General features: G+C 47.4%; 1 protein-coding gene across 1 annotated transcript; it reads right to left on the bottom strand.

The window, feature by feature from the left end:
• Window positions 1-221: 221 nt before the first annotated feature.
• LOC120916310 (phospholipase A2 inhibitor and Ly6/PLAUR domain-containing protein-like) lies at window positions 222-16,967 on the bottom strand. The gene is made up of 6 exons (XM_040327214.1): window positions 16,737-16,967; window positions 9,911-9,989; window positions 8,865-8,981; window positions 6,386-6,535; window positions 3,406-3,546; window positions 222-369 (listed from the first exon to the last, which is right to left on the bottom strand). Exons 2-6 carry the CDS (start codon window positions 9,960-9,962, stop codon window positions 230-232), a joined length of 600 nt encoding a protein of 199 aa, XP_040183148.1. The 5' UTR covers window positions 9,963-9,989; window positions 16,737-16,967; the 3' UTR covers window positions 222-229.
• Between the last annotated feature and the right edge of the window lie 7,401 nt (window positions 16,968-24,368).

Raw genomic sequence — 24,368 nt, 5'->3', positions numbered from 1 at the left:
TGACCATAAACAGATAAATTATACCACAAAGAAGTTCACAAAACAAGCTGTATTTCTCAAAATAAAAACAAGACAAAGCACAAATGACTACATCAAAAAAATTGCAAAGCAAAAAGAAAAAACAAATGAGACGTTTAAAAACATTTTAACTTTGGGTTATTGTATGGAAATGAATTGATGCTTTGAACGGAAGAAAACCAGCAGTCAAAGTCAGATTTTCTGGCGGGCTTTAGAAGCTTTTTTTGAGACTTATGTTCCCACTAGTGCAGGTATAGGTAATTCCTTCATCCTCTCCGTCAGACGTGCGGCCGTAGACGTCACAGAGGGATTGTGAGGCACAACCACGAAAACTTGTTGCTACCGATACGGCTGGACAAAAAAAAAAATGAACACAGAAAGAAAATGTTAAACATTTGAAAAGATAAATCGTTTTTAAAATTTAAACATTAAATAGGAAGTAAACCCATCCTTTACTCCTCTTCTTCCAGGGGCCGCGAACTCCGGCTCTGTGACTGGATGGAGTCGCGTGACGTCACTCCCGCGCATGCAGCACGCTCAGTGCTCTCCTTCGGGCACTCGTGCGGGCGTGCTCCCCCGTGTATTGCTACTGCATCCATTGACACAGACGGTAGGACACGGCCCCCGGCTCCCGTTTAATTGTATTTGATTGACAGCAGCAGGAGCCAATGGTTGAACTGCTATCAATCTATCCAATCAGGATACGAGACACCGGCTGGAGCTGGTGTGCTCCTTCCTGTTGCTGGAAAGACTGGGTTCAGGTAAGTAAAGTTAATCCATACCGATTACCAATACTTTTTTTTATGTCATGTGACAGTGGCACATGTGTCAGTATTTTTTTGGGGGGAGGGGGGGGGGGTCGGGTTGACTTTGTTGAGACATCAGGGATCTAAACAGACCCCTGATATCTCCCATTTGAGACAGAAAAGGGGACAGAGGATAGAGATTCCCAAGCCTTAGCTGCACTGAAGATGAATGGAGAGGAGATAGCGGCTCCTCTCCATTCATAAACTAAAGCATAGTAAACAGTTTATGATGTTTCATTTATGAATAGATAGAGTCTGATCACTGACTCAGTGCATTCGGAATAGGAAGGCATACCGGCTCCTTTCTCCGCTTTCCATCCTGACAGATCTGGGGCATGGGGGGGAACGAACAAGTACATGGGGAGGCCCAAAGGTAGACATGGGGGGAGGACCAAAGGAGGACATGGGGGAGGACCAAAAGAGGACATGGGGGGGGAGGACCAAAGGTGGACATGGGGGGGGGAGGACCAAAGGTGGACATGGGGGGGGAGGACCAAAGGTGGACATGGGGGGGGGAGGACCAAAGGTGGACATGGGGGGGGGAGGACCAAAGGTGGACATGGGGGGGGAGGACCAAAGGTGGATATGGGGGGGGGAGGACCAAAGGTGGACATGAGGGGGAGAGGACCAAAGGAGGACATGGGGGGGGAGAACCAAAGGTGGACATGGGGGGAGGACCAAAGGAGGACATGGGGGAGGACCAAAGGAGGACATGGGGGGAGGACCAAAGGTGGACATGGGGGGGAGGACCAAAGGTGGACATGGGGGGGAGGACCAAAGGTGGACATGGGGGGGAGGACCAAAGGTGGACATGGGGGGGGAGGACCAAAGGTGGACATGGGGGGGGACCAAAGGTGGACATGGGGGGAGGACCAAAGATGGACATGGGGGAGGACCAAAGATGGACATGGGGGGGGGAGAACCAAAGGAGGACATGGGGGGAGAACCAAAGGAGGACATGGGGGGGGGACCAAAGGAGGACATGGGGGGAGGACCAAAGGAGGATATGGGGGGAGGACAGGGGGGATGAAGGAGGAAATGAGGGGGGAGGACAGGGGGGGATGAAGGAGGAAATGAGGGGACCGGTGGAGGAGCCAGAGAGTCGGGAAGGATGCAGGGGACCCGGAGAAGGACACGGGAAGCACAGAGGGGGACAGCCAGGAGGTGATCGGTGTGAAACAGTTACAAGCACCGATCTCCCTGACAGCCGTGGGAGGGAGAGAAGGAGAAGCGGCTGTTAGAAAAGCTATACAGGGAGATCGGTGCTTGTAACTCCCCCCACTGATAACCCCTGAGGCTGCCCAAGTATCGGGTCAAGTGTCTGAGCATTTGCACGTGTACTCGTTACTAGTATCGGTATCAGTGCAACCTTACTATAAATGTAGGGTGCCATAGTTCCTTCTAGGGTTGTCCCGATACCACTTTTTTAGGACCGAGTACAAGTACCGATACTTTTTTTCAAGTACTCGCCGATACCGAATACCGATACTTTTTTTTAATCTCATGTGACAGCGGCACATGTGTCAGTATGTTTTTTTTATTTATTTTTTTATCTTTAACAATTTGTTTTTAATTTTTTACAATTTTTTTTATTTATAATGCTTTCTTTTTTTTAAGGGGGGGGGGGGTGGACCGTGTCAGTGTGTTTTTTCTTTAATTTTTTTATTTTCTACAATCATTTTTTTTATTCTTTTGTTTTTTTATTCTTAATTTTTTTATTTATTTTTTCAGCCCTGTTGGGGGGGCTTTGGTGAGATATCAGGGGTCTTAACAGACCTCTGACATCTTCCCTTTGAGACAGGGAAAGGGACTAGGGACGCATGTTCCCCAGTTCCTTTCTCAGCAGCCTCAGCTGCGCTGAAAATGAATGGAGTGAAGACAGCGTCTTCTCTTCATTCATAAACTGAAACATTTGTAAACACGGGTTACAATGTTTCAGTTATGTGAATGGACAGAGTCAGTGATCACCGACTCTGTCCATTTGGAGCAGTAAGGAGCCAGATTTACCGGCTCCTACCCCGCTCTCCATCCTGACATTTCCAGGGGGTGGAGGAGGAGCACGGAAGGGGAGAGAAACACGGCGGGATACACGGCGGCATACACGGGATACCCGGCGGCATACACTGGATACACAGCGGCTTTCAGCTGCTTTAAAATCAGCTGTGATCGGTGCTTCTAACTTCCCCACGCACTGATCACAGCCAACAGTACAAGTATCGGGTGAAGCATCGGGATCATTTGCCCGAGTACAAGTACTCGGGCAAATGCTTGGTATCGGTACCGATACTAGTATCGGTATCGGGACAACCCTAGTTTCGTCCCCCGAGAGGACAACAGAGCGCCCCCTTCAGTCACAGTGTATTGATGTAGCGAGTGGTACCAATTTTATCACATCAGCGTTGTGCTCTACATCATGGAGCGCCACCACTGGAGGACGACTGTAGAGGACCCTGTAGACTACAGAGGACCCTGCATTTCAGTGACCGGTCTGGACACACAGGGAAAGGGTGAGCATATTAATATAAAAAAAAGGGGCCCCAAAGTCACAAAGAGAAAATAAGTTTTGATGTGTGACCCATACCTGAGTTTTTCACACTCTGTGTAACACACATGGTCTCATTGCCTTTGCATTTCAAGGTCGTAGAAGCAGAACAGAAGGTGGATTTGGCACTCACGCAGGATGGACACACCAAACCGTTCCATACCGAGCTGGCCTCCGGCACTAAGAGAGAGAGAGAACAGACAGATTTTTTTTTATTTTTTTTAATAAATCTATATTATAAAAACATATATATGTTGTATTGAACTACATTAGGTTGTTATTGGCTTGTAGTATGCTACAACTAGTGGCAGATTTGTGCAACTACAACTTGTTTATAATGTGAATTTGGTATTTTCCTCTTTCCTTCCCTTCTGTTTAGTGCTTGTTAGTTCCCTTGTTCCCTTAGTCAGTGCTTGTTATTTACAGAGAGACAAGGCTTGGGAAAGTCATTGCCTTCTTACACATCAAAAAATTGGAAAGACATCCTCTGTACTGCAATTGGCCAAAGTAAAATTGGGGTGGATTTAATGTCGGTCTTATTGAAGAGCCAAGCTGCCTGTGGATTGTGCCAAGTCAGCAGGTGACTGTACTGTCTAGAGCAGGGGTCTCCAATCTTTATAAACAAAGGGCCAGTTTACCGTCCTTCAAACGTTAGAGGGGCCAGACTGTGACCAGTGGGAGAAGAAAATGTCCCATCATTGGTATTATGAGGAGGAGTAATAGTGCCCCATTGCTGGTATCAGTAGGAAGAACAGGGCCCCGTCATTGGCGCCAGTGGGAGGAACAGGGCCCCGTCATTGGCGCCAGTGGGAGCAACAGGGCCCCCGTCATTGGCGCCAGTGGGAGCAACAGGGCCCCCGTCATTGGCCCCAGTGGGAGCAACAGGGCCCCCGTCATTGGCCCCAGTGGGAGCAACAGGGCCCCCGTCATTGGCCCCAGTGGGAGCAACAGGGCCCCCGTCATTGGCCCCAGTGGGAGCAACAGGGCCCCGTCATTGGTGCCAGTGGGAGGAACAGGGCCCCGTCATTGGCGCCAGTGGGAGGAACAGGGCCCCTTCATTGGCGTCAGTGGGAGGAACAGGGCCCCGTCATTGGCGTCAGTGGGAGGAACAGGGCCCCGTCATTGGCGTCAGTGGGAGGAACAGGGCCCCGTCATTGGCGTCAGTGGGAGGAACAGGGCCCCCGTCATTGGCGCCAGTGGGAGGAACAGGCCCCCCATCATTGGCGCCAGTGGGAGGAACAGGGCCCCCGTCATTGGCGCCAGTGGGAGGAACAGGGCCCCATCACTGGCGCCAGTGGAAGGAACAGGGCCCCATCACTGGCGTCAGTGGGAGGAACAGGGCCCCCATCATTGGCGCCAGTGGGAGGAACAGTGCCCCGTCATTGGCGCCAGTGGGAGGAACAGGGCCCCATCATTGGCGCCAGTGGGAGGAACAGGGCCCCATCATTGGTGACAGTGGAAGGAATATTGCCCAGTACTCAGCTATGTCACCAAAGAGCACTGAGATGTGGCTGTTACTCAGCTCCGCCAGCACAGAGCTCTAAAAGGGGAGGGCGGGAAAGTATATTTCAAGGTGTTTGAGGTGCCCACCAGTGCCACTTCATCAGTGCACCCTATCTGTCCCCACCAGTGCCACCTATCAGTGACCATCAGTGCTGCCAATCAGTGCCGCCTACAAGTGCCCATCAGTGCAGCCTCATCAGTGCACCCTTATCAGTGCAGCCCATCTGTGACCATCAGTGTCCATCAGTGCCACCTATCAGCACCCACCAGTGAAGGAGAAAAGATATCTATTTGTGCATTTTTATAACAAAATATGAAAAAAATTATTCTAAATGTTTGGTCTTTTTTTGTTTATTTAGCAATTGCATAGAGACAAAGTGATGACATCACTGGATCTAAAATACGGTATGTAAATGGCAACAGGAAGGTTTAACCACTTGAGACCCGCGCTATAGACAAAAGACGTCAACAGCGCGGCTCTCAGGTGCCAACTGGACGTCTTTGGACGTCATTTTAAGTGCATTACCCGCGCGCGCCTCTGGGGGGCGCGCAGCGGGTAAACACTGTCCCGGCGCATCGCTGGGAAGCCGATGCGTGTACCTGGCGGCCGCGATGTCCGCCGGGTACATGCGATCGTCGGTAAGACAGCAGGGACGTGGAGCTCTGTGTGTAAACGTCCTGTCAGGGAGAGAGGAGACCGATCTGTGTCCCTTGTACATAGAGACACAGCATCGGTCACCTCCCCCAGTCACCCCCTCCCCCCACACAGTTAGAACACACCCAGGATACACATTTAACCCCTTCCTCACCCCCTAGTGTTAACCCCTTCACTGCCAGTCACATTTATACAGTAATTAGTGCATATTTATCGCACTGATCGCTGTATAAATGTGAATGGTCCCAAATTTGTGTCAAAAGTGTCCGATACGTCCGTCGCAATATCGCAGTACCAATAAAAATCGCAGATCGCCGCCATTACTAGTAAAAAAAAAAAATAATAAAAAAAAATCATAATTCTGTCCCCTATTTTGTAGGCGCTATAACTTTTGCGCAAACCAGTCGCTTATTGCGATTTTTTTTTTTACAAAAATACGTCGAAAAATACGTATCGGCCTTAACTGAGAAAAAAAAAAGTTTTTAAAAAAAAAAAAAAATGGGATATTTATTATAGCAACAAGTAAAAAATATATATATATTTTTTTAATTGTCGCTCTTTTTTTGTTTATAGCGCAAAAACCTCAGAGGTGATCAAATACCACCAAAATAAAGCTCTATTTGTGGAGAAAAAAGGACGTAAATTTTGTTTGGGAGCCACGTCGCACGACCGCGCAAATGTCAGTTAAAGCGACGCAGTGCCGGAAGCTGAAATTTCGCCTGGGCACGAAGGGGGTTTATGTGCCCAGTAAGCAAGTGGTTAATATACAAAGGTCATTGGCATGTTGATGTTGGGGGAAGACCAAAATATCAGCAGAGGAAAGATCAGCTTTAAAGTAACATAAAGAAGGGAATGACTTACAGGTGGGTAAGTCCGGGACGCAGTTGTCGGTGGTGCAGCAGGAAGTCGCCATTCTTACCCTCCCATCCACGGGATGGCTGGCAGTGCCAGTTAATCCGCATACCTTCTGAGCGCCGCATGACAGGGTGTACAGAGCCCAGGGGTAGCCTCCTGAAATTGGAAAAATTCTGTTACATTCAGCATTGAAAAGGAGTTCAGACAATTGTTCATTTTACAGTGGCAGGATCTGCGGCTTCACTTCGGCCATTTTTCGTTAGTTTAACTTTCTTCTGGTTGATCTAATGCATTGGGGTCCTATTCAAAATGGATGACACCGCAATGCAGTGGCGCATTTAACATTTATTACCGTAATGGGGAACCCCGCCCCTACCAAGCTATACACGGATGCAGGAGAGTGTTTACAATTTTAATTTTTTTTACAATATTTTTTTATTTTTTTTACGAGCCCCATTGGGGGGGGGGGGGGCGGATTTGGTGAAACATCAGGGGTCTAAGCTTAGACCCCTGATGTCTCACTTTTGAGACCAAAAAGGGCCTGAAGACAGATAGGTAGATTCAGGTACGTTCGCGTAACTTTGCGGCGGCGTAGCTTAAGGAATTTAAGCTACGCCGCCGTAAGTTAGCGAGGCAAGTACATGATTCACAATGTACTTGCCTGCTAAGTTACGTCGGCGTAGCCCGAATCGGCGGGCGTAAGGGCGCCTAATTCAAATGTGTTTGAGGGGGGCATGTTTTATGTTAATGGCGCTTGACCTCTTGTTTTTTACGTTTTTTTTTAACTGCGCATGCACCGGGCGCCTACATTTCCCAGTGTGCATTGTGGCTAAGTACGCCGTACGGACCTATTGATTTCGACGTGGACGTAAACGACGTAAATCCCGATTCACGGACGACTTACGCAAACGACGTAAAAAAATTCGAATTTCGACGCGGGAACGGCGGCCATACTTGACATTACTATTCCACTAGGGCCTAGCTCTAACTTTACGCGGCCTATCTCTTACGTAAACGGCGTAAAAGTACTGCGTCGGCCGGGCGTACGTTCGTGAATCGGCGTATCTCCTCATTTACATATTCTACACCGACCGCAATGGAAGCGCCACCTAGCGGCCATCCAAAATATTGCAATCTAAGATAGGACGGCGCAAGCTGTCGTATCTTAGATATGTTTAAGCGTATCTCTGTTTGAGCATACGCTTAAACATAAGTCGGCGTAGATTCTGAGTTAGGTCGGCTTATCTACTGATAAGCCGGCCTAACTCTTTCTGAATCTACCTAAGAGATTCCCCAGTCCCTTTCTCTGCAGCCAAGCAGCAGGGGGGGATCTGTGAAGCACAGAATGATTAGGGTGTGCCCAGGCACACCTGGCACACCCTTTGCACACGTCTATGGTCATAGGATACAAAGTCATATTTGTGGGCGGAGTTCTGCTTTAATGTTACTGTAGGAAAGGGGGGTGGGGAGGATCTGGGTAATGGGTTCCTGTGCTGATGGGAAACCTTCTAGAAGAACATCTATAATACGCAAGACTCCCCTACTCAGGGCCGTCTTTACTATCGATTGGACCTTGGAAAAACATTTCCTTGGGCTCTCCAGAATCCACTTATCAACTACCGTATTTATCGCGGTATAACACGCTCCCGCGTATACCGCGCACCCCTAAAGTTGCCCCGAATCCTGTGGAAAAATAGTTTTTTTTGTACTTACAGTTTTGGTGTCTTGCGCGGTGTCCATCGGCGGCCTCGTCGGGTCCGGCGTCCTTCTGCGGCTTCGGGTGTCCTCTTCGTCGGGTCCGGCGTCCGTCTGCGGCTTCGGGTGTCCTCTTCGTCGGGTCTGGCGTCCTTCTGCGGCGTCCTCGCGTCCTCCCCGCTCGTTTCCCGCGCCGAGTTTGAATACTGCGCCGACATATACAGAGCGCAGTACACTCGTGTATTGTCGGGCAGGCTCGGCAACTCTCGCGCTGACGTCCTGTACGTCCAGGACGTGAGCGCGGAAGGAGCCGAGACTGCCCGACTATACCCGAGTGTACTGCGCTCGGTATATGTCGGCGCAGTATTCAAACTCGGCGCGGGAAAGCGGGTATCGGCATATACCGCGCACCCACGATTTTGCCCTGATTTTCAAAAAAGTGTGCGGTATACGCCGATAAATACAGTATTTGCAGGCAGTGCGGGCTCGAGGGGCAGCTGCTTTGGGCCCCACTAAAATGACTGTGCCCGGGGCAGCTTCCCCTTATGCCCTGTGTTAAAGACAGCCCTGCCCTTACTGCAGCATACTTACCTTGGGTGTAACAAAACCAAGAACATTTTACTTTTTTTTTTTGCAAATATCAAAGCCAATTTTTAAAAATTTTCTGTAAACAATTTTTTTGCCACTTATTACAGAAGCACAAAGGCTGAGAAGACTAATTTACGGATCCTTGTTGCCAACTACACATTCAGGGTCTAGCTCCGCCTTCAGTTCTTAAAGCGGAACTCACCTGTTTCAAACGAGGTGTAGGTAACCAGACAGGCAGAGCCGGGAAGACAAGCCTTGGAGGGGCCGGTGCATGAAGTGTCGCTTGTAGTCCCGCATAGCCCACAGGACAGCGAGGAACCTGAAGAAGTCAGAGAGATCTGTGAAAGTCTGTACACGGGTCATAGCAAAGACGTTCAAATTTACCAAAATCAGACAAGCTTAAGCGGCGCCCAAAAGGGAAGACTCCACAATGCACCTATTTCTGGCACAAAATATTTTTGTGCCGGCACACCAGGATTTTCAAAGCAATGTACAGGCATGGATGGACTGGCCATTGGGAGTACAGGGAGTTTCCCGGTGGGCCGATTGCTCAGTGGGCCGGCTTCAGTGACAGCAGACCGCCGCCCCCCTCCGCTCCTCTGTCTCTCCCTCCCCGCAGCGCTCACCTGGGGGAAACAAAGAAGCAGAGGGACGACAGAGGAGCATGGGGGAGGGGACAGACAGCTGACTCAACAGCTATGGCCTGGGAGTTTCTCACTTCTGCCTAATCTTGTCCCATGAGGGGGGCACTGAACTGATACTTTGCCCCGGGAGAAATAATGTCTAGCTTCCCTAGTGGTACTGCCTATAAGAGTACCAGTACCAGCCGTTCTACTCTAATAAAGTAGAATGGCTAGTGGCTAGTGAAGGGGAGAGGGGGCTTGGGTGGCCGGGAGGGGGGGGGGGTGCGGGAGTTGTTCCGGCCGCCATGGGAGAGACCTGTCAAAGTGGGCCAGTCTGGATGAAGTCCAGGGCCAAATTTTTGTCCCAGTCCAGCCCTGCGTACAGGTACGTTGCTTTGCCCACACAAGCCATTCTGCCGACGTATAAGCGCGTTAGCCGGTCGGCAAGTGGTTAATGACATATGGATGAACACAGATCTGTAATCATTTGTATCTTTTAGATCTCCCTGGATGCCGACTTTGATATTTGTTATGTATTTAGAATAAATGTAACTCCTTTAGAACAAACAAAATTAAATATACACAAAAAGCACAAATATTTCTGTAGAACTGATAAAACACTCACCAGATGGTACCAGAGCCAAAAAGATCGGGAGAATCCAAAAAATAGTCGTCATTCTCGATGTTTTCTCTTCCTTGGGCGGCTGTAAGGTAGATGAGAGTTTTCAGTTAGGCGTTCAGGTGTATTGATCACTTACCCAAAACTGATGGGGTGGTACAGGGCAGGCTGGGTCGGTAGAGGGCAGGCTGTGGTGGCACAGGGCAGGCTGGGGTGGTACAGGGCAGGCTGGGGGATACAGGGCAGGCTGGGGTGGTATAGGGCTGTTTAGGGTGGTACAGGGCAGGCTGGGGTGGTACAGAGCAGGCTGGGGTGGCACAGGGCAGGCTGGGGTGGTACAGAGCAGGCTGGGGTGGCACAGGGCAGGCTGGGGGATACAGGGCAGGCTGGGGTGGTATAGGGCTGTTTAGGGTGGTACAGGGCAGGCTGGGGTGGTACAGAGCAGGCTGGGGTGGCACAGGGCAGGCTGGTTTGGTACAGAGCAGGCTGGGGTGGCACAGGGCAGGCTGGGCATGTCAGCTAAAAAATAAAAAAATAAAAAAAACGGGATGGTGTCCCCCCTCTAGCGGGTGTCATCCGTTGCGGACCGGATCCTCCCAGTACAAATCTGCCCCCCTGCTCAAAATCCCCCTCCTTGCACAAATGCTCTCCTCCCCCCAATCCAAATCCCCCTTCCAGCACAAAGTCCCCTCCCCATATCCCCATCCTAGCAAAAATACCCCCAGTTATACCTACTAGCACAAATCCCCCCCCTGCAAAAAAAAAAAAAAAAGATATATATTGTTATAGAACAAACCTCCTAATCCCCCCTCCGAGCACAAATCCCCCCCCCCCCAATTCACCACTCCTAGCTCACCTTCCTAAATTGGCCCTCTTTGAAAAAAATTTACCCCCCCCCCCCCCAAAGTTTCCCTTCTGATCATAAAAATCCCCTTTCCCCAATTTCCTTGTGGTGCCCCCCACACACACACACACACTTCACATGATACGACAGTGCCCAGGGCAGCTTTCCCTCCTGCACACCCCCTGACCGCAGGGAGAGCGTGCATTGCAGCATTTTCCCCTCTTACCACCGCTCAGTCTTTGCCGTAGTAATCCTCTGCTAAAGCCAAAGTTCCTATAGTAGTGCCAAGGCCATTCTCCCCCCCTCTGTGTTCTCTATGTCCGGCCTTCACTGAGAGGAATGTGGAGGAGGAAGACAACACAGATAACTAACCTCTCTCCCCCCCCCCTCCTCCACCTCTGTATTGACTGTGAATATCCCCGCCCCCCCTGCTGTGATTGAGGAATGTAGTAGTGTTTGAGTTCACACAGCTCATTGAGATGGAAGTGGGAGTTCTTCCTTTGATCTTTATTAGCCCATCAACTGTATCAGAGTTTGGTGAGCCTAGAGGTGTCCCATACATCTCTATACAGGAGTCCCCCCCCCCCCACTCATAAGTATGGTGAGCCTATAGGTGTCCCATACATCTCTATACAGGAGTCCCCCCCCCCCACTCATAGGTATGGTGAGCCTATAGGTGTCCTATACATCTCTATACAGGAGTCCCCCCCCCCACTCATAGGTATGGTGAGCCTATAGGTGTCCTATACATCTCTATACAGGAGTCCCCCCCCCCCACTCATAGGTATGGTGAGCCTATAGGTGTCCTATACATCTCTATACAGGAGTCCCCCCCCCCACTCATAGGTATGGTGAGCCTATAGGTGTCCTATACATCTCTATACAGGAGTCCCCCCCCCCCACTCATAGGTATGGTGAGCCTATACATCTCTATACAGGAGTCCCCCCCCCCCACTCATAGGTATGGTGAGCCTATAGGTGTCCCATACATCTCTATACAGGAGCCCCCCCCCCACTCATAGGTATGGTGAGCCTATAGGTGTCCCGCACATCTCTATACAGGAGCCCCCCCCCCCCACTCATAGGTATGGTGAGCCTATAGGTGTCCCATACATCTCTATACAGGAGTCCCCCCCCCCTAATCATAGGTATAGTGAGCCTATAGGTGTCCTATACATCTCTATACAGGAGTCCCCCCCCCCCCCACTCATAGGTATGGTGAGCCTATAGATGTCCCATACATCTCTATACAGGAGTCCCCCCCCCCCACTTATAGAGAGAGATAAAGAGAGAGAGATACAGAGAGAGATAAAGAGAGATAAAAAGAGATAAAAAGAGAGAGAGATAAAGATAAAGAGAGAGAGAGGTAAAGATAAAGAGAGAGAGATAAAGATAAAGAGAGAGAGAGGTAAAGATAAAGAGAGAGAGAGAAAATAAAGAGAGAGAGAGAAAATAAAGAGAGAGAGAGATAAAGATAAAGAGAGAGAGATACAGAGAGAGATAAAGAGAGAGATAGATAGATAGATAGATAGATAGATAGATAGATAGATAGATAGATAGATAAAGATAGATATATATAGATATAGATAGAGATAAAGAGAGATAGATAGATAGATAGATAGATAGATAGATAGATAGATAAGTTTATAATATATATATATATATATATATATATATATATATATATATATATATATATATATATATATATATATATTTTTTTTTTCAGGATATACTAAAACAAATAAAGGCCATGTGCTCTCTACAATATTTTGAAAGAGTTGTTACGCAAAACAATAAAAGTTTAATTATATACGATAATACTGTAATAAAAAAAATAGTAAAAAAAAAAATGGCAGCCTTGCAATGCCTCATGGGAAATGTAGTTCCACAACAGCTGGAGGGCCAAAGCTTGCCGATCCCCTGCTGTATAACGGTCCTGTAAACCAATCAATATACCTTTATTAGGATTTTTTAAACCAAAAATATGTAGCAGAGTATATATCGGCCTAAACTTATAAAAGAAATTTGATAGCAGTCCCGTAAACCAATCAATATACGCCTGTTGGGATTTATTTTATTTTACCAAAAATATGTAGCAGAATACATATTGGCCGAAATTTATGAAAGAAATTAGGATTAAAAAAAAAAAAAAAAAAGATTTTATTGGATGCGTTTTATAGAAAGTAAAAAATATTTTTACCAACATTTTCTGCATTTTTTTTTATTTATAGCGCCAAAAGAAATCTCTATTTGTGTGAAAACAAGGATATAATGTTTATTTGGGAGAGAGATATAGATAAAAAGAGAGAGATAAAGAGAGAAAGATAAAGAGAGAGAGAAAGAGAGAGAGAGAGAAAGATAAAGAGAGAGAGAAAGAGAGAGAGAGAGAAAGATAAAGAGAGAGAGAAAGAGAGAGATAAAGAGAGAGAGATAAAGAGAGAGAGATAAAGAGAGAGAGAGATAAAGAGAGAGAGATAAAGAGAGAGAGATAAAGAGATAAAGAGAGAGAGATAAAGAGAGAGATAAAGAGAGAGAGAGAGATAAAGAGAGAGAGATAAAGAGAGAGAGAGATAAAGAGAGAGAGAGATAAAGAGAGAGAGAGATAAAGAGAGAGAGGGAGAAAGATAAAGAGAGAGAGGGAGAAAGATAAAGAGAGAGATAAAGAGAGAGAGAGAGATAAAGAGAGAGAGAGAGATAAAGATAAAGAGAGAGTGATAGAGAGAGAGATAAAGATAAAGAGAGAGATAAAGATAAAGAGAGAGCGAGAGAGATAAAGATAAAGAGAGAGAGAGATAAAGAGAGAGAGAGATAAAGAGAGAGAGAGAGATAAAGATAAAGAGAGAGAGAGATAAAGATAAAGAGAGAGAGAGAAAAAGATAAAGAGAGAGAAAGATAAAGAGAGAGAAAGATAAAGAGAGAGAGAGAGAAAATAAAGAGAGAGAGATAATAAAGAAAGAGAGAGAGAGAGAAAGATAAAGAGAGAGATAAAGAGAGAGAGATAAAGAGAGATAAAAAGAGAGAGAGATAAAGAGAGATAAAGAGAGATAAAAAGAGAGAGAGATAAAAAGAGAGAGAGATAAAGAGAGAGAGATAAAGAGAGAGAGATATAAAGAGAGAGATAAAGAAAGAGATAAAAAGAGAGAGAGATAAAGAGAGAGAGATAAAGAGAGAGAGATAAAGAGAGAGAGATAAAGAGAGAGAGATAAAGAGAGATAAAGAGAGATAGGATAGATAGATAGATAGATAGATAGATAGATAGATAGATAGATAGATAATATATATATATCAGGATATACTAAAACAAATAAAGGCCATGCGCTCTCTACAATATTTTGAAAGAGTTGTTACGCAAAACAATAAAAGTTTAATTATATACGATAATACTGTAATAAAAAAAATAGTAAAAAAAAAATGGAAAATAAAAAGAAAAATCGAAATTTGACCTAACCCCTTCGCGCCTAAGGTTAAAACAAATCTAAATGCCTAAGCACAAATTTTTGCTAGTAAAACTGTACTTTATCAAAAGAAAACTGGCCCTGAATTGGTCCCCGAAAAGCCCGGAGTCTCAGGCACGCAGTGTTTAATTGTTAGCCCAGAGCGCCGCAAACGGGGACCATTCTGAGCGCCGCCGAGTGTGGCCGAGTGACATAGCAGGTCTTGAACGCCCCTGCTCCTGGGTTTAGTAACATTTTAACACAAACTTTTAGGTGGTTTCCAAAACAAATAATGAAAACTGGCGCACTGACGAACCCGTGATAGCGATTGTACAGAATTAGCCGCTAAGACATTGAGGTACTTTTTAGGAAAAGAGTTTTCTAATGATATCAGCCCTCCATTGCCTATAGACATACAACTATAATGTCAAAAGTATTGGGACACCTGCCTTTTACACGCACATGAACTTTAATGGCACTCCAGTCTTAGTCTGTAGGGTTCAATATTGAGTTGGCCCCGCCCTTTGCAGCTATAACAGCTTCAACTCTTTTGGGAAGGCCGTCCACAAGGTTTAGGAGGGTGTCAATGGGAATGCTTTGACAGAAGCACATTTGTGAGGTCAGGCACTGATGTGGATGAGAAGGTCTGGCTCATAGTCTCCACTCCAATTCATCCCAAAGGTGTTCTATCGGGTTGAGGTCAGGACTCTGTGCAGGCCAGTCAAGTTCCTCCACCCCAAACTCGCTCATCCATGTCTTTATGGACCTTGCTTTGTCATGTTGGAACAGGAAGGGGCCGTCCCCAAACTGTTCGCACAAAGTTGGGAGCATGAAATTGTCCAAAATGTCTTGATATGCTGACGCTTTAAGAGTTCCATTCACTGGAACTAAGGGGCCAATCCCAACCCCTGAAAAACAACCCCCACACCATAATCCCCCCTCCACCAAATGAGTTGGACCAGTGCACAAAGCAAGGTCCGTTAAAACATGGATGAGCAAGACTGGGGTGGAGGAACTTGCCTGGCCTGCACAGAGTCCTGACCTCAACCTGATAGAACACATGTGGGATGAATTAGAGCGGAAACTGTGAGCCAGGCCTTCCCGTCCAACATCAGTGTCTGCCCTCACAAATGCGCCTCTGGAAGAATGAGAGCGAGAGAGAGATCTCTCGCTCTCTGTAGCTCTAGAACTCTCTCTAGCTCTAGAACTCTCTCTCTCTAGCTCTAGAACTCTCTCTAACTCTAGAACTATCTCTCTCTAGCTCTAGAACTCTCTCTCTCTCTCTAACTCTAGAACTATCTCTCTCTAGCTCTAGAACTCTCTCTAGCTCTATAACTCCCTCTCTCTCTCTAGAACTCTCTCTCTAGCTCTAGAACTCTCTCTCTCTCTAGCTCTAGAACTCTCTCTCTCTCTCTCTCTCTCTGGCTCTAGAACTCTCTCTCTCTCTCTAGCTCTAGAACTCTCTCTCTCTCTAGCTCTAGAACTCTCTCTCTCTCTCTCTAGCTCTAGAACTCTCTCTCTAGCTCTAGAACTCTCTCTCTCTCTCTCTCTCTCTCTAGCTCTAGAACTCTCTCTCTCTCTAGCTCTAGAACTCTCTCTCTCTCTAGAACTCTAGAACTCTATCTCTCTCTAGCTCTAGAACTCTATCTCTCTCTAGCTCTAGAACTCTCTCTCTCTCAAGCTCTAGAACTTTCGCTCTCTCTAGCTCTAGAACTCTCCCTCTCTCTCTAGAACTCTCTATCTCTCTCTCTCTCTCTAGCTCTAGAACTCTCTCTCTAGCTCAAGAACTCTCTCTCTCTCTCTGTCGAGATCTCTCTCTCTCTCTCTCTGTCGAGATCTCTCTCCATATCTCTCTCTAGATCTCTCTCTAGATCTCTCTGTCAAGATCTCTCTCTAGATCTCTCTGTCAAGATCTCTCTTTAGATCTCTCCCTCTCTGTCAAGAGAGAGATCTCGACAGAGAGAGAGATCTCGACAGAGAGAGAGATCTCGACAGAGAGAGTGAGAGAGATCTAGAGAGAGATCTCGACAGAGAGAGATCTAGAGAGAGATCTCGAGAGAGAGAGATCTTGAGAGACAGAGAGAGAGAGAGAGAGATCGAGAGAGAGAGAGAGATCTCGAGAGACAGAGAGAGAGAGAGATCTCGAGAGACAGAGAGAGAGAGAGATCGAGAGAGAGAGAGAGAGAGTGATCTCGTCAGAGAGAGAGAGAGAGAGAGAGAGATCTAGAGAGAGAGAGAGATCTAGAAAGAGAGAGAGATCTAGAGAGAGAGAGAGATCTAGAGAGAGAGAGAGATATCTAGAGAGAGAGAGAGATCTCGTCAGAGAGAGAGAGATAGAGAGAGATCTCGATCTCAATAATTAAAATAAATGTAATTTTTGTATTGCGGGAAAGGGGGGGGTGGGGCTGTCAGGTAGGTTGTACCGGGTCCCGTGATTTCTATCGGCAGCCCTGGCTGAGGGTTTGTTGCTGAAGTCGGGATCTTGAAGCAATTGGTGTGGAATCTTTGTGGTCTCATCTTATCAGAGAGAAATTGTTTGCAAAATTCTTACCGGCGTTCGGTGGGTGACGATCCAACCAAATTGACGTTCGTCCGTCCGGAAGAGGGACAGAACTTTCTCTCTCCGTCTTACAAAGAACCGTCCGGCTGATTCATCCCCCCTCACCACCCTCAGCCCACAACGATTTCCCACCAATTGTTCTACATTCTGAACTCTCTCTCTTTTATTCCCATCCCCCGCCCTCTCCTCGATCTCCTCCCTCCTGTGGTGGAGGAAACCGGAACGAGGCTTGGAACGCTGAAGTCTTCTTCTTCTGCTTTCCTGTAGGGGAGGAGGAGGAGGAGGAGGCTGCGTGGAGTCATCATGTCTAATAGCCAGATTCACAAATAGATACGCCGACCTAACTCTGAATCTGCGCCGTCCTAAGTTTAAGTGTATTCTCAAACTGAGATACACTTAAACCTAGCTAAGATACGTCAGCCTGCGCCGTCGTATCTTAAGGTGCAATATTTAGGCTGGCCGCTAGGTGGCGCTTCCGTTGAGTTCGGCATAGAATATGGAAATGACTAGATACGCCGATTCACGAACGTACGTGCGCCCGTCGCAGTAAAGATACGCCGTTTACGTAAGGCGTTTTCCGGCGTAAAGTTATTCCATCAAATAGCTGGCCTAGCCAATGTTAAGTATGGCCGTCGTTCCCACGTCGAAATTTGTAAATTTTACGTCGTTTGCGTAAGTCGTCCGTGAATAGGGCTGGACGTCATTTACGTTCACGTCGAAACGAATACGTCCTTGCGGCGTACTTTGGAGCAATGCACACTGGGATATGTCCACGGACGGCGCATGCGCCGTTCGTAAAAAACGTCAATCACGTCGGGTCACCCTCCATTAACATAAAACACGCCCCCTCATCCTCATTTGAATTAGGCGCCCTTACGCCGGCCCCATTTACGCTACGCCGCCGTAAGTTAGGAGGCAAGTGCTTTGTGAATACAGTACTTGCCTCTCTGACTTAAGGCGGCGTAGCGTAAATACGATACGCTGCGCCGCCTTAAAGAGGCGGCGCCCTACCTGAATCTGGCTACTAGTATCTACAAAATAGGGGATAGTTTTATGATTTTTTTTAAATGATTTTTTTTTAATAGTAATGGCGGCGATCTGCGATTTTTATTGGGACTGCGATATTGCGGCGGACACATTGGACACTTTTGACACATTTTTGGGACCATTCACATTTATACAGCGATCAGTGCTATAAATATGCACTAATTACTGTATAAATGTGACTGGCAGGGAAGGGGTTAACCACTAGGGAGCGAGGAAGGGGTTAAATGTGTGCCCTACTAGTGATTCTAACTGTGGGGAGGGGACTGACTGGGGGAGGTGACCGATCTGTGTCCCTATGTACAAGGGACACAGCATCGGTCTCCTCTCTCCCTGACAGGACGTGGATCTCTGTGTTTACACACAGGTCCACGTCCTTGTTCTGTGTAACGGGCGATCGCGGGTACCTGGCGGACATCGCGTCGCGACCAGGCACGCGCATCGGCACCTCAGTGAAGCAGCAGGCGGGCGCACGGGCCGGCGCTGGCTGGGAAGCATAGAGATGACTAGTGACCAGATGGTCACCAGTCATCTCTATGACCGTCGGAGGCCCGGGCGCGACGTTGTGACATCGCGACCGGGTACCCGGAAGTAAACAAAGCCGCAATCGCGGCTGTCGGCATGAGATCGGTGAATTTTTTTTCACGATCTCATGCTTTCAAGCCTGGAGGAGAGATGTGGGGTCTTATTGACCCCGCCTCTCTCCATAAAGAGGACCTGTCACACACATTCCTATTACAAGGGATGTTTAGATTCCTTGTAATAGGAATAAAAGTGATCAAAAAAAAAAAAAAAATGTAAAAAAAGTGTAAAAATAAAAAAAATTAAGTAAACTAAAAATAAAGGGCCGGATTCACATACATTTGCGGCGGCGTAACGTATGTCATTTACGTTACACCCCCGCAAGTTTTCAGCGCAAGTGCTTGATTCACAAAGCACTTGCCTGTAAACTTGCGGCGGCGTAGCGTAAAGCCGTCCGGCGCAAGCCCGCCCAATTCAAATGGGGCGTGTATCATTTAAATTAGGCGCGTTCCCGCGCCGAACGTACTGCGCATGCTCCGTTTTGAAATTTCCCGCCGTGGTTTGCGCGAAATGACGTTGCACCGACGTAATTTTTTGAACGGCGACGTGCGTTACGTCCTTTCCTATTCCCAGACGTCTTACGCAAAAAAAAAATTTAAAATTCGACGCGGGAACGACGGCCATACTTTAACATGGCCTGTCTATTTTTACACCACCTAAATAGCAGTCGCAACTTTACGACGGGAAAAACCGACTAGCGACGACGTAAGAGAATGCGACGACCGCGCGTACCTTCGTGGATCGCCGTAAACAGCTAATTAGCATACCCGACGCGGAAAACGACGCGAACTCCACCCCAGCGGTCGCCGAAGTATTGCATCCTAAGATCCGAAGGCGTACGAAGCCGCACGCCCGTCGGATCTTAGCCAAATGCCGTCGTATCTTTGTTTGAGAATTCAAAATAAAGATACGACGCGGGAAATTTGAAAGTACGCCGGAGTATCAGCAGATATCCCGGCATACTTTTTCTGTGAATCTGGCCCAAAAAATTTTTTTTTTTTTTTTAAACGGTCCTGTCCCCAGTAGCTCGCTCTCAGAAGCGAACACACATCTAAGTCCCGCCCACATATGTAAACGCCGTTCAAACCCCACATGTGAGGCATCGCCGCGCGTGTTAGAGCGCGTGCAACAATTCTAGCGCTAGACCTCCTCTGCAACTCGAAAATAGTAACCTGTAAACATTTTTAAAGCGTCGCCTATGGAGATTTTTAAGTACCGAAGTTTGGCGCCATTTCCATGAGTGTGCGCAATTTTAAAGCGTGACATGTTAGGTATCTATTTACTCGGCGTAACATCATCTTTCACATTATACAACAAAATTGGGCTAACTTTACTGTTTTTTTTGTTTTTTTTTTTATTCATGAAACAGTTTTTTTCCCCAAAAAAGGCATTTGAAAAATGATTGCGCAAATACTGCGCGAGGAAAAAAAGTTGCAATGACCGTAATTTTATTCCCTAGGGGGTCTGCTAAAAAAATATAATGTTTGGGGGTTCTGATTAATTTTCTACCTAAAAATTCTAGATTTTTACATGAAGGAGAGAAGTGCCAGAATAGGCGCGGTGGGCGAGTGGTTAATATCACTTTAAATAGATTGAGAAATCAACATTCCAAAAAAGCGTGCTAATACTCAAAGCTATCTGTCTTTGGGTCACAATGACCTTTATTCACATGATGTAACTTAAAAAAAAAAACACATATTATCAAAACAGGGAAAGAAGGAAAAGTAAACAAGAAATACACCAAAGTATATTAAAAGCGATTAACCAATTTTTACAATACAGTGGAACCTCGCAATGCGAGTATAATCCGTTCCAGGAGAATGCTTGTAATCCAAATCACTCGCATATCAAAGCAAATTTCCCCTTAGGAGTCAATGGAAACGAAGATAATTAGCACTGACTTCTATGGCATGCAATACTGCATGTGGCCAGAGTTGGGGGGGTGTCGGAGAGCCTCAGAAATACTCGGGGGTAGCTCGGCTGACCTCGGAAACCCTCGGAAGGGCACGGAAACACCTGGGAACTGGGTATTTCCGAGTGGTTCAGGGTATTTCCGAACGGATACGAACCATTCCCGAGTGTCCCCGGCGCCCACCTCTGAAAAAAACGAAGTTCAATGCTTCCAAGCATGCGTCGACTTGATTCTGAGCATGCGCGGGTTTTGAACCGATGCTTTTCTGTACTAACCATCGGTTTGGACCGATCGGGCAGCGGGCCATCGGTTTGGTTTTGAAGCATGTTTTAAAATTTTGGACCGAAGGAAAACAGACCGATGGGCTATACACACACGGTCGGTTTGGACCGATGAAACTGAACCTCGGTCCATTCTCATCGGTTTTGTCCGACCGTGTATATACGGGGCCTCAGATCCACCTTAGGTCCACATTAGATCCACCTTAGATCCACCTTAGGTCCACATTAGATCCACCTTAGGTCCACCTTAGATCCACCTTAGGTCCACATTAGATCCACCTTAGGTCCACCTTAGATCCACCTTAGGTCCACATTAGATCCACCTTAGGTCCACCTTAGATCCACCTTAGGTCCACATTAGATCCACCTTAGGTCCACCTTAGATCCACCTTAGGTCCACATTAGGTCCACCTTAGATCCACCTTAGGTCCACATTAGATCCACCTTAGGTCCACCTTAGGTCCACATTAGGTCCACTTTAGATCCACCTTAGGTCCACATTAGGTCCACATTAGATCCACCTTAGGTCCACCTTAGATCCACCTTAGGTCCACTTTAGATCCACCTTAGGTCCACCTTAGGTCCACCTTAGGTCCACATTAGGTCCACCTTAGATCCACCTTAGGTCCACCTTAGGTCCACTCCTCTAATCCCCTTAGTTGTAGAACCCGGGTTAGAGTGAAATACATTAGAGTGGTGGACCCCCGACAAAGTATTGAGGGCCAGATTCACGTAGAAGTGCGGCGGCCTAACGTATCGTAGATACGTTACACCGCCGCAAATTTTCATCGCAAGTGGCTGATTCACAAAGCACTTGCAATGAAAACCTACGCCGGCGGCCTCCGGCGCAAGCCCGCGTAATTTAAAGGGGCGTGTGCCATTTAAATTAGGCGCGCTCCCGCGCCGGACCTACTGCGCATGCTCCGTTTCGAAATTCCCGCCGTGCTTTGCGCAAAGTGACGTCATTTTTTCGACCGGCGATGTGCGTAGCGTACTTTCGTATTCCCGGACGTCTTACGCAAACTACGTCGATTTTTAAATTTTGACGCGGGAACGACGGCCATACTTTATACAGCACATACGTGTGCTGTGTAAAGTTAGGGCACCCAAAACGACGACTAAATTTGCGACGGGAAACTAGTTGCGTTTTTCCCTCTGTTAATAAAAAAAAAAAAAGTAACAATCTGTTAAACCCTTTCACTTTTTAACCACTTCCCGCCCGGCCTATGGCCGATTTACGTCCGGGAAGTGGTTATGAAATCCTGACAGGACGTTCTAGAACGTCCTGCAGGATTTCATCCCGCGCGCGCCCGTGGGGGCGCGCATCGCGGCGATCGGTGATGCGGGGTGTCAGTCTGACACCCTGCATCTCCGATCTCGGTAAAGAGCCTCCGGCGGAGACTCTTTACCACGTGATCAGCCGTGTCCAACCACGGCTGATCACGATGTAAACAGGAAGAGCCGCCGATGGCTCTTCCTCACTCGCGTCTGACAGACACGAGTACAGGAGAGCCGATCGGCGGCTCTCCTGACAGGGGGGGTTAGCGCTGATTGTTTATCAGCGCAGCCCCCCCTCGGATCGCCACACTGGACCACCAGGGATGCCCACCCTGGAGCACCAGGGTGGGCAAAAAAAAAAAAATGACAAAAAAAAAAATGACAGAAAAAAAAAAAAAAAAAAAGCATAAAGAAAAAAAAAAGATGCCAGTCAGTGCCCACAAATGGGCACTGACTGGCAACCTGGCAAAAATCAGTGCTGCCACCCCAGTGTCCATCAGCGCCACCCCAGTGTCCATCAGCGCCACCCCAGTGTCCATCAGTGCCACCCCAGTGCCACCCCACAGTGCCCATCCATGCCCAGTGCCCACCTATCAGTGCCCATCTGTGCCACCCATAAGTATCCATCAGTGCCGCCCATGAGTGCCCATCTGTGCCGCCTATGAGTGCCCAGTGCCGCCCATGAGTGCCCATCAGTGCCGCCTATGTGTGCCCATCAGTGCCGCCTATGTGTGCCCATCAGTGCCGCCTATGTGTGCCCATCAGTGCCGCCTATGTGTGCCCATCAGTGCCGCCTATGTGTGCCCATCAGTGCCGCCTATGTGTGCCCATCAGTGTCGCATACCAGCGCTGCCAATCAGTGCCACCTCATCTGTGCCCGTCAGTACTACCTCATCGATGTCCATCAGTGCCATCTCATCGGTGCCCATTAGTGCCGCCATATCAGTGCCCGTAATTGAAAGAGAAAACTTATTTACAAAAAATTAACAGAAAAAAATAAAAACGTAATTTTTTTTCCAAATTTTCAGCCTTTTTTTAGTTGTTGCGCAAAAAAAAAAAAATCGCAGAGGTGATCGAATACCACCAAAAGAAAGCTCTATTTGTGGGGAAAAAAGGACGCCAATTTTGTTTGGGTACAGTGTAGCATGACCGCGCAATTGCCATTCAAAGTGCGACAGTGCTGAAAGCTGAAAATTGGCTTGGGCGGGAAGCTGCGTAAGTACCTGGTATGGAAGTGGTTAAGCACACGCACGTTATTATCCATATTTTAGACCTGAAGTTTACTTAAACCACCACAAGATGGCAGTAAGCGTTACAATCTGTGCTTCTTCCTTTATGGGGCCGTACACATAACAACCTGATTGATTCATCACAGAACTGGATTTTCGGATCGGATCTATTACGGTAAGCAGAGCTTTTTTTCTCAGAAAATAGGTGCAGGAACTCAACCACAACCTCGTTCAGATTTCACAAACAGTAGAAGGGTCTTAAAGGGTCATTAAATACCAGAATTGCATTACATACAGAATGCAGAGTTCAGGGGGATTACACACAGAGTGCAGAGCTGTCACTTGTAAACACAGAAACCAGACTTCTGTGTGTACAAGTGATTGTGGTGAGCAGGCACCAGAGGGTCTGAACCAGAGGTGGTGGAACTGAGTTCCCCCAAGTTTCCCCTGAAAAAAAGCCCTGACGGTAATTATTAAAAAATATTCAAACTGTGTCAATCGCCGATTAATTTTATTAATATTATTTTGAAAAGTCTGGATGGAAAAATCTGATTTTAGCGCGGTAGATAAATTGATATCATCAATTAGCTAGGGTGACGCAGTGGTGTAGTGGTTAGCACCTTCACCTCGAGGAGAAAAGGGTCACTGGTTCAAATCCCAACCACAACACTACCTGCCTGGAGCTTACATGCTCTCCTGCATGGGTTTCCTCTGGGCACTCCGGTTTCCTCCCACCCTCCAAAGACATGCTGGTAGGTTAACCACTTAAGGACCCCTTCACCCCGATATACGTCGGCAGAATGGCACGGGTGGGCACAATCACGTACCTGTACGTCCTCTTTAAGAGCCCAGCCATGGGGTCACCGACCCGGTCCAAAGCTCCGCGCACGTGGGACCCGCGGACCCCATCGCCGCCAGTGTCCTGCGATCGGTCACCAGAGCTGAAGAACGGGGAGAGGTGAGCGTAAACACAGCTTCCCCGTTCTTTATTGTGGCAATGTCAGTGGTCGTCTGTTCCCTGATATAGGGAAAGACGATCACTGATGTCACACGTCCAGCCCTGCCCCCCTACAGTTAGAAAAACATATGAGGTCACACATAACCCCTTCAGCACCCCCTTGTGGTTAACTCCCAAACTGCAATTGTCATTTTGACAGTAATCAGTGTATTTTTATAGCACTTTTTTCACTGTGAAAATGACAAGGGTCCCAAAAATGTGTCAAAATTGTCCGAAGTGTCCGCCGTAATGTCGCAGTCACGAAAAAAATCGCTGATCGCCACCATTAGTAGTAAAAAA

The sequence above is a fragment of the Rana temporaria genome, chromosome 10 (assembly GCF_905171775.1).
Source record: "Rana temporaria chromosome 10, aRanTem1.1, whole genome shotgun sequence".
Taxonomy (NCBI): Eukaryota; Metazoa; Chordata; class Amphibia; order Anura; family Ranidae; genus Rana; species Rana temporaria.
The sequence above is the reverse complement of the archived record's forward strand: the minus strand, read 5'-3'. Positions and strand labels throughout refer to the sequence as shown.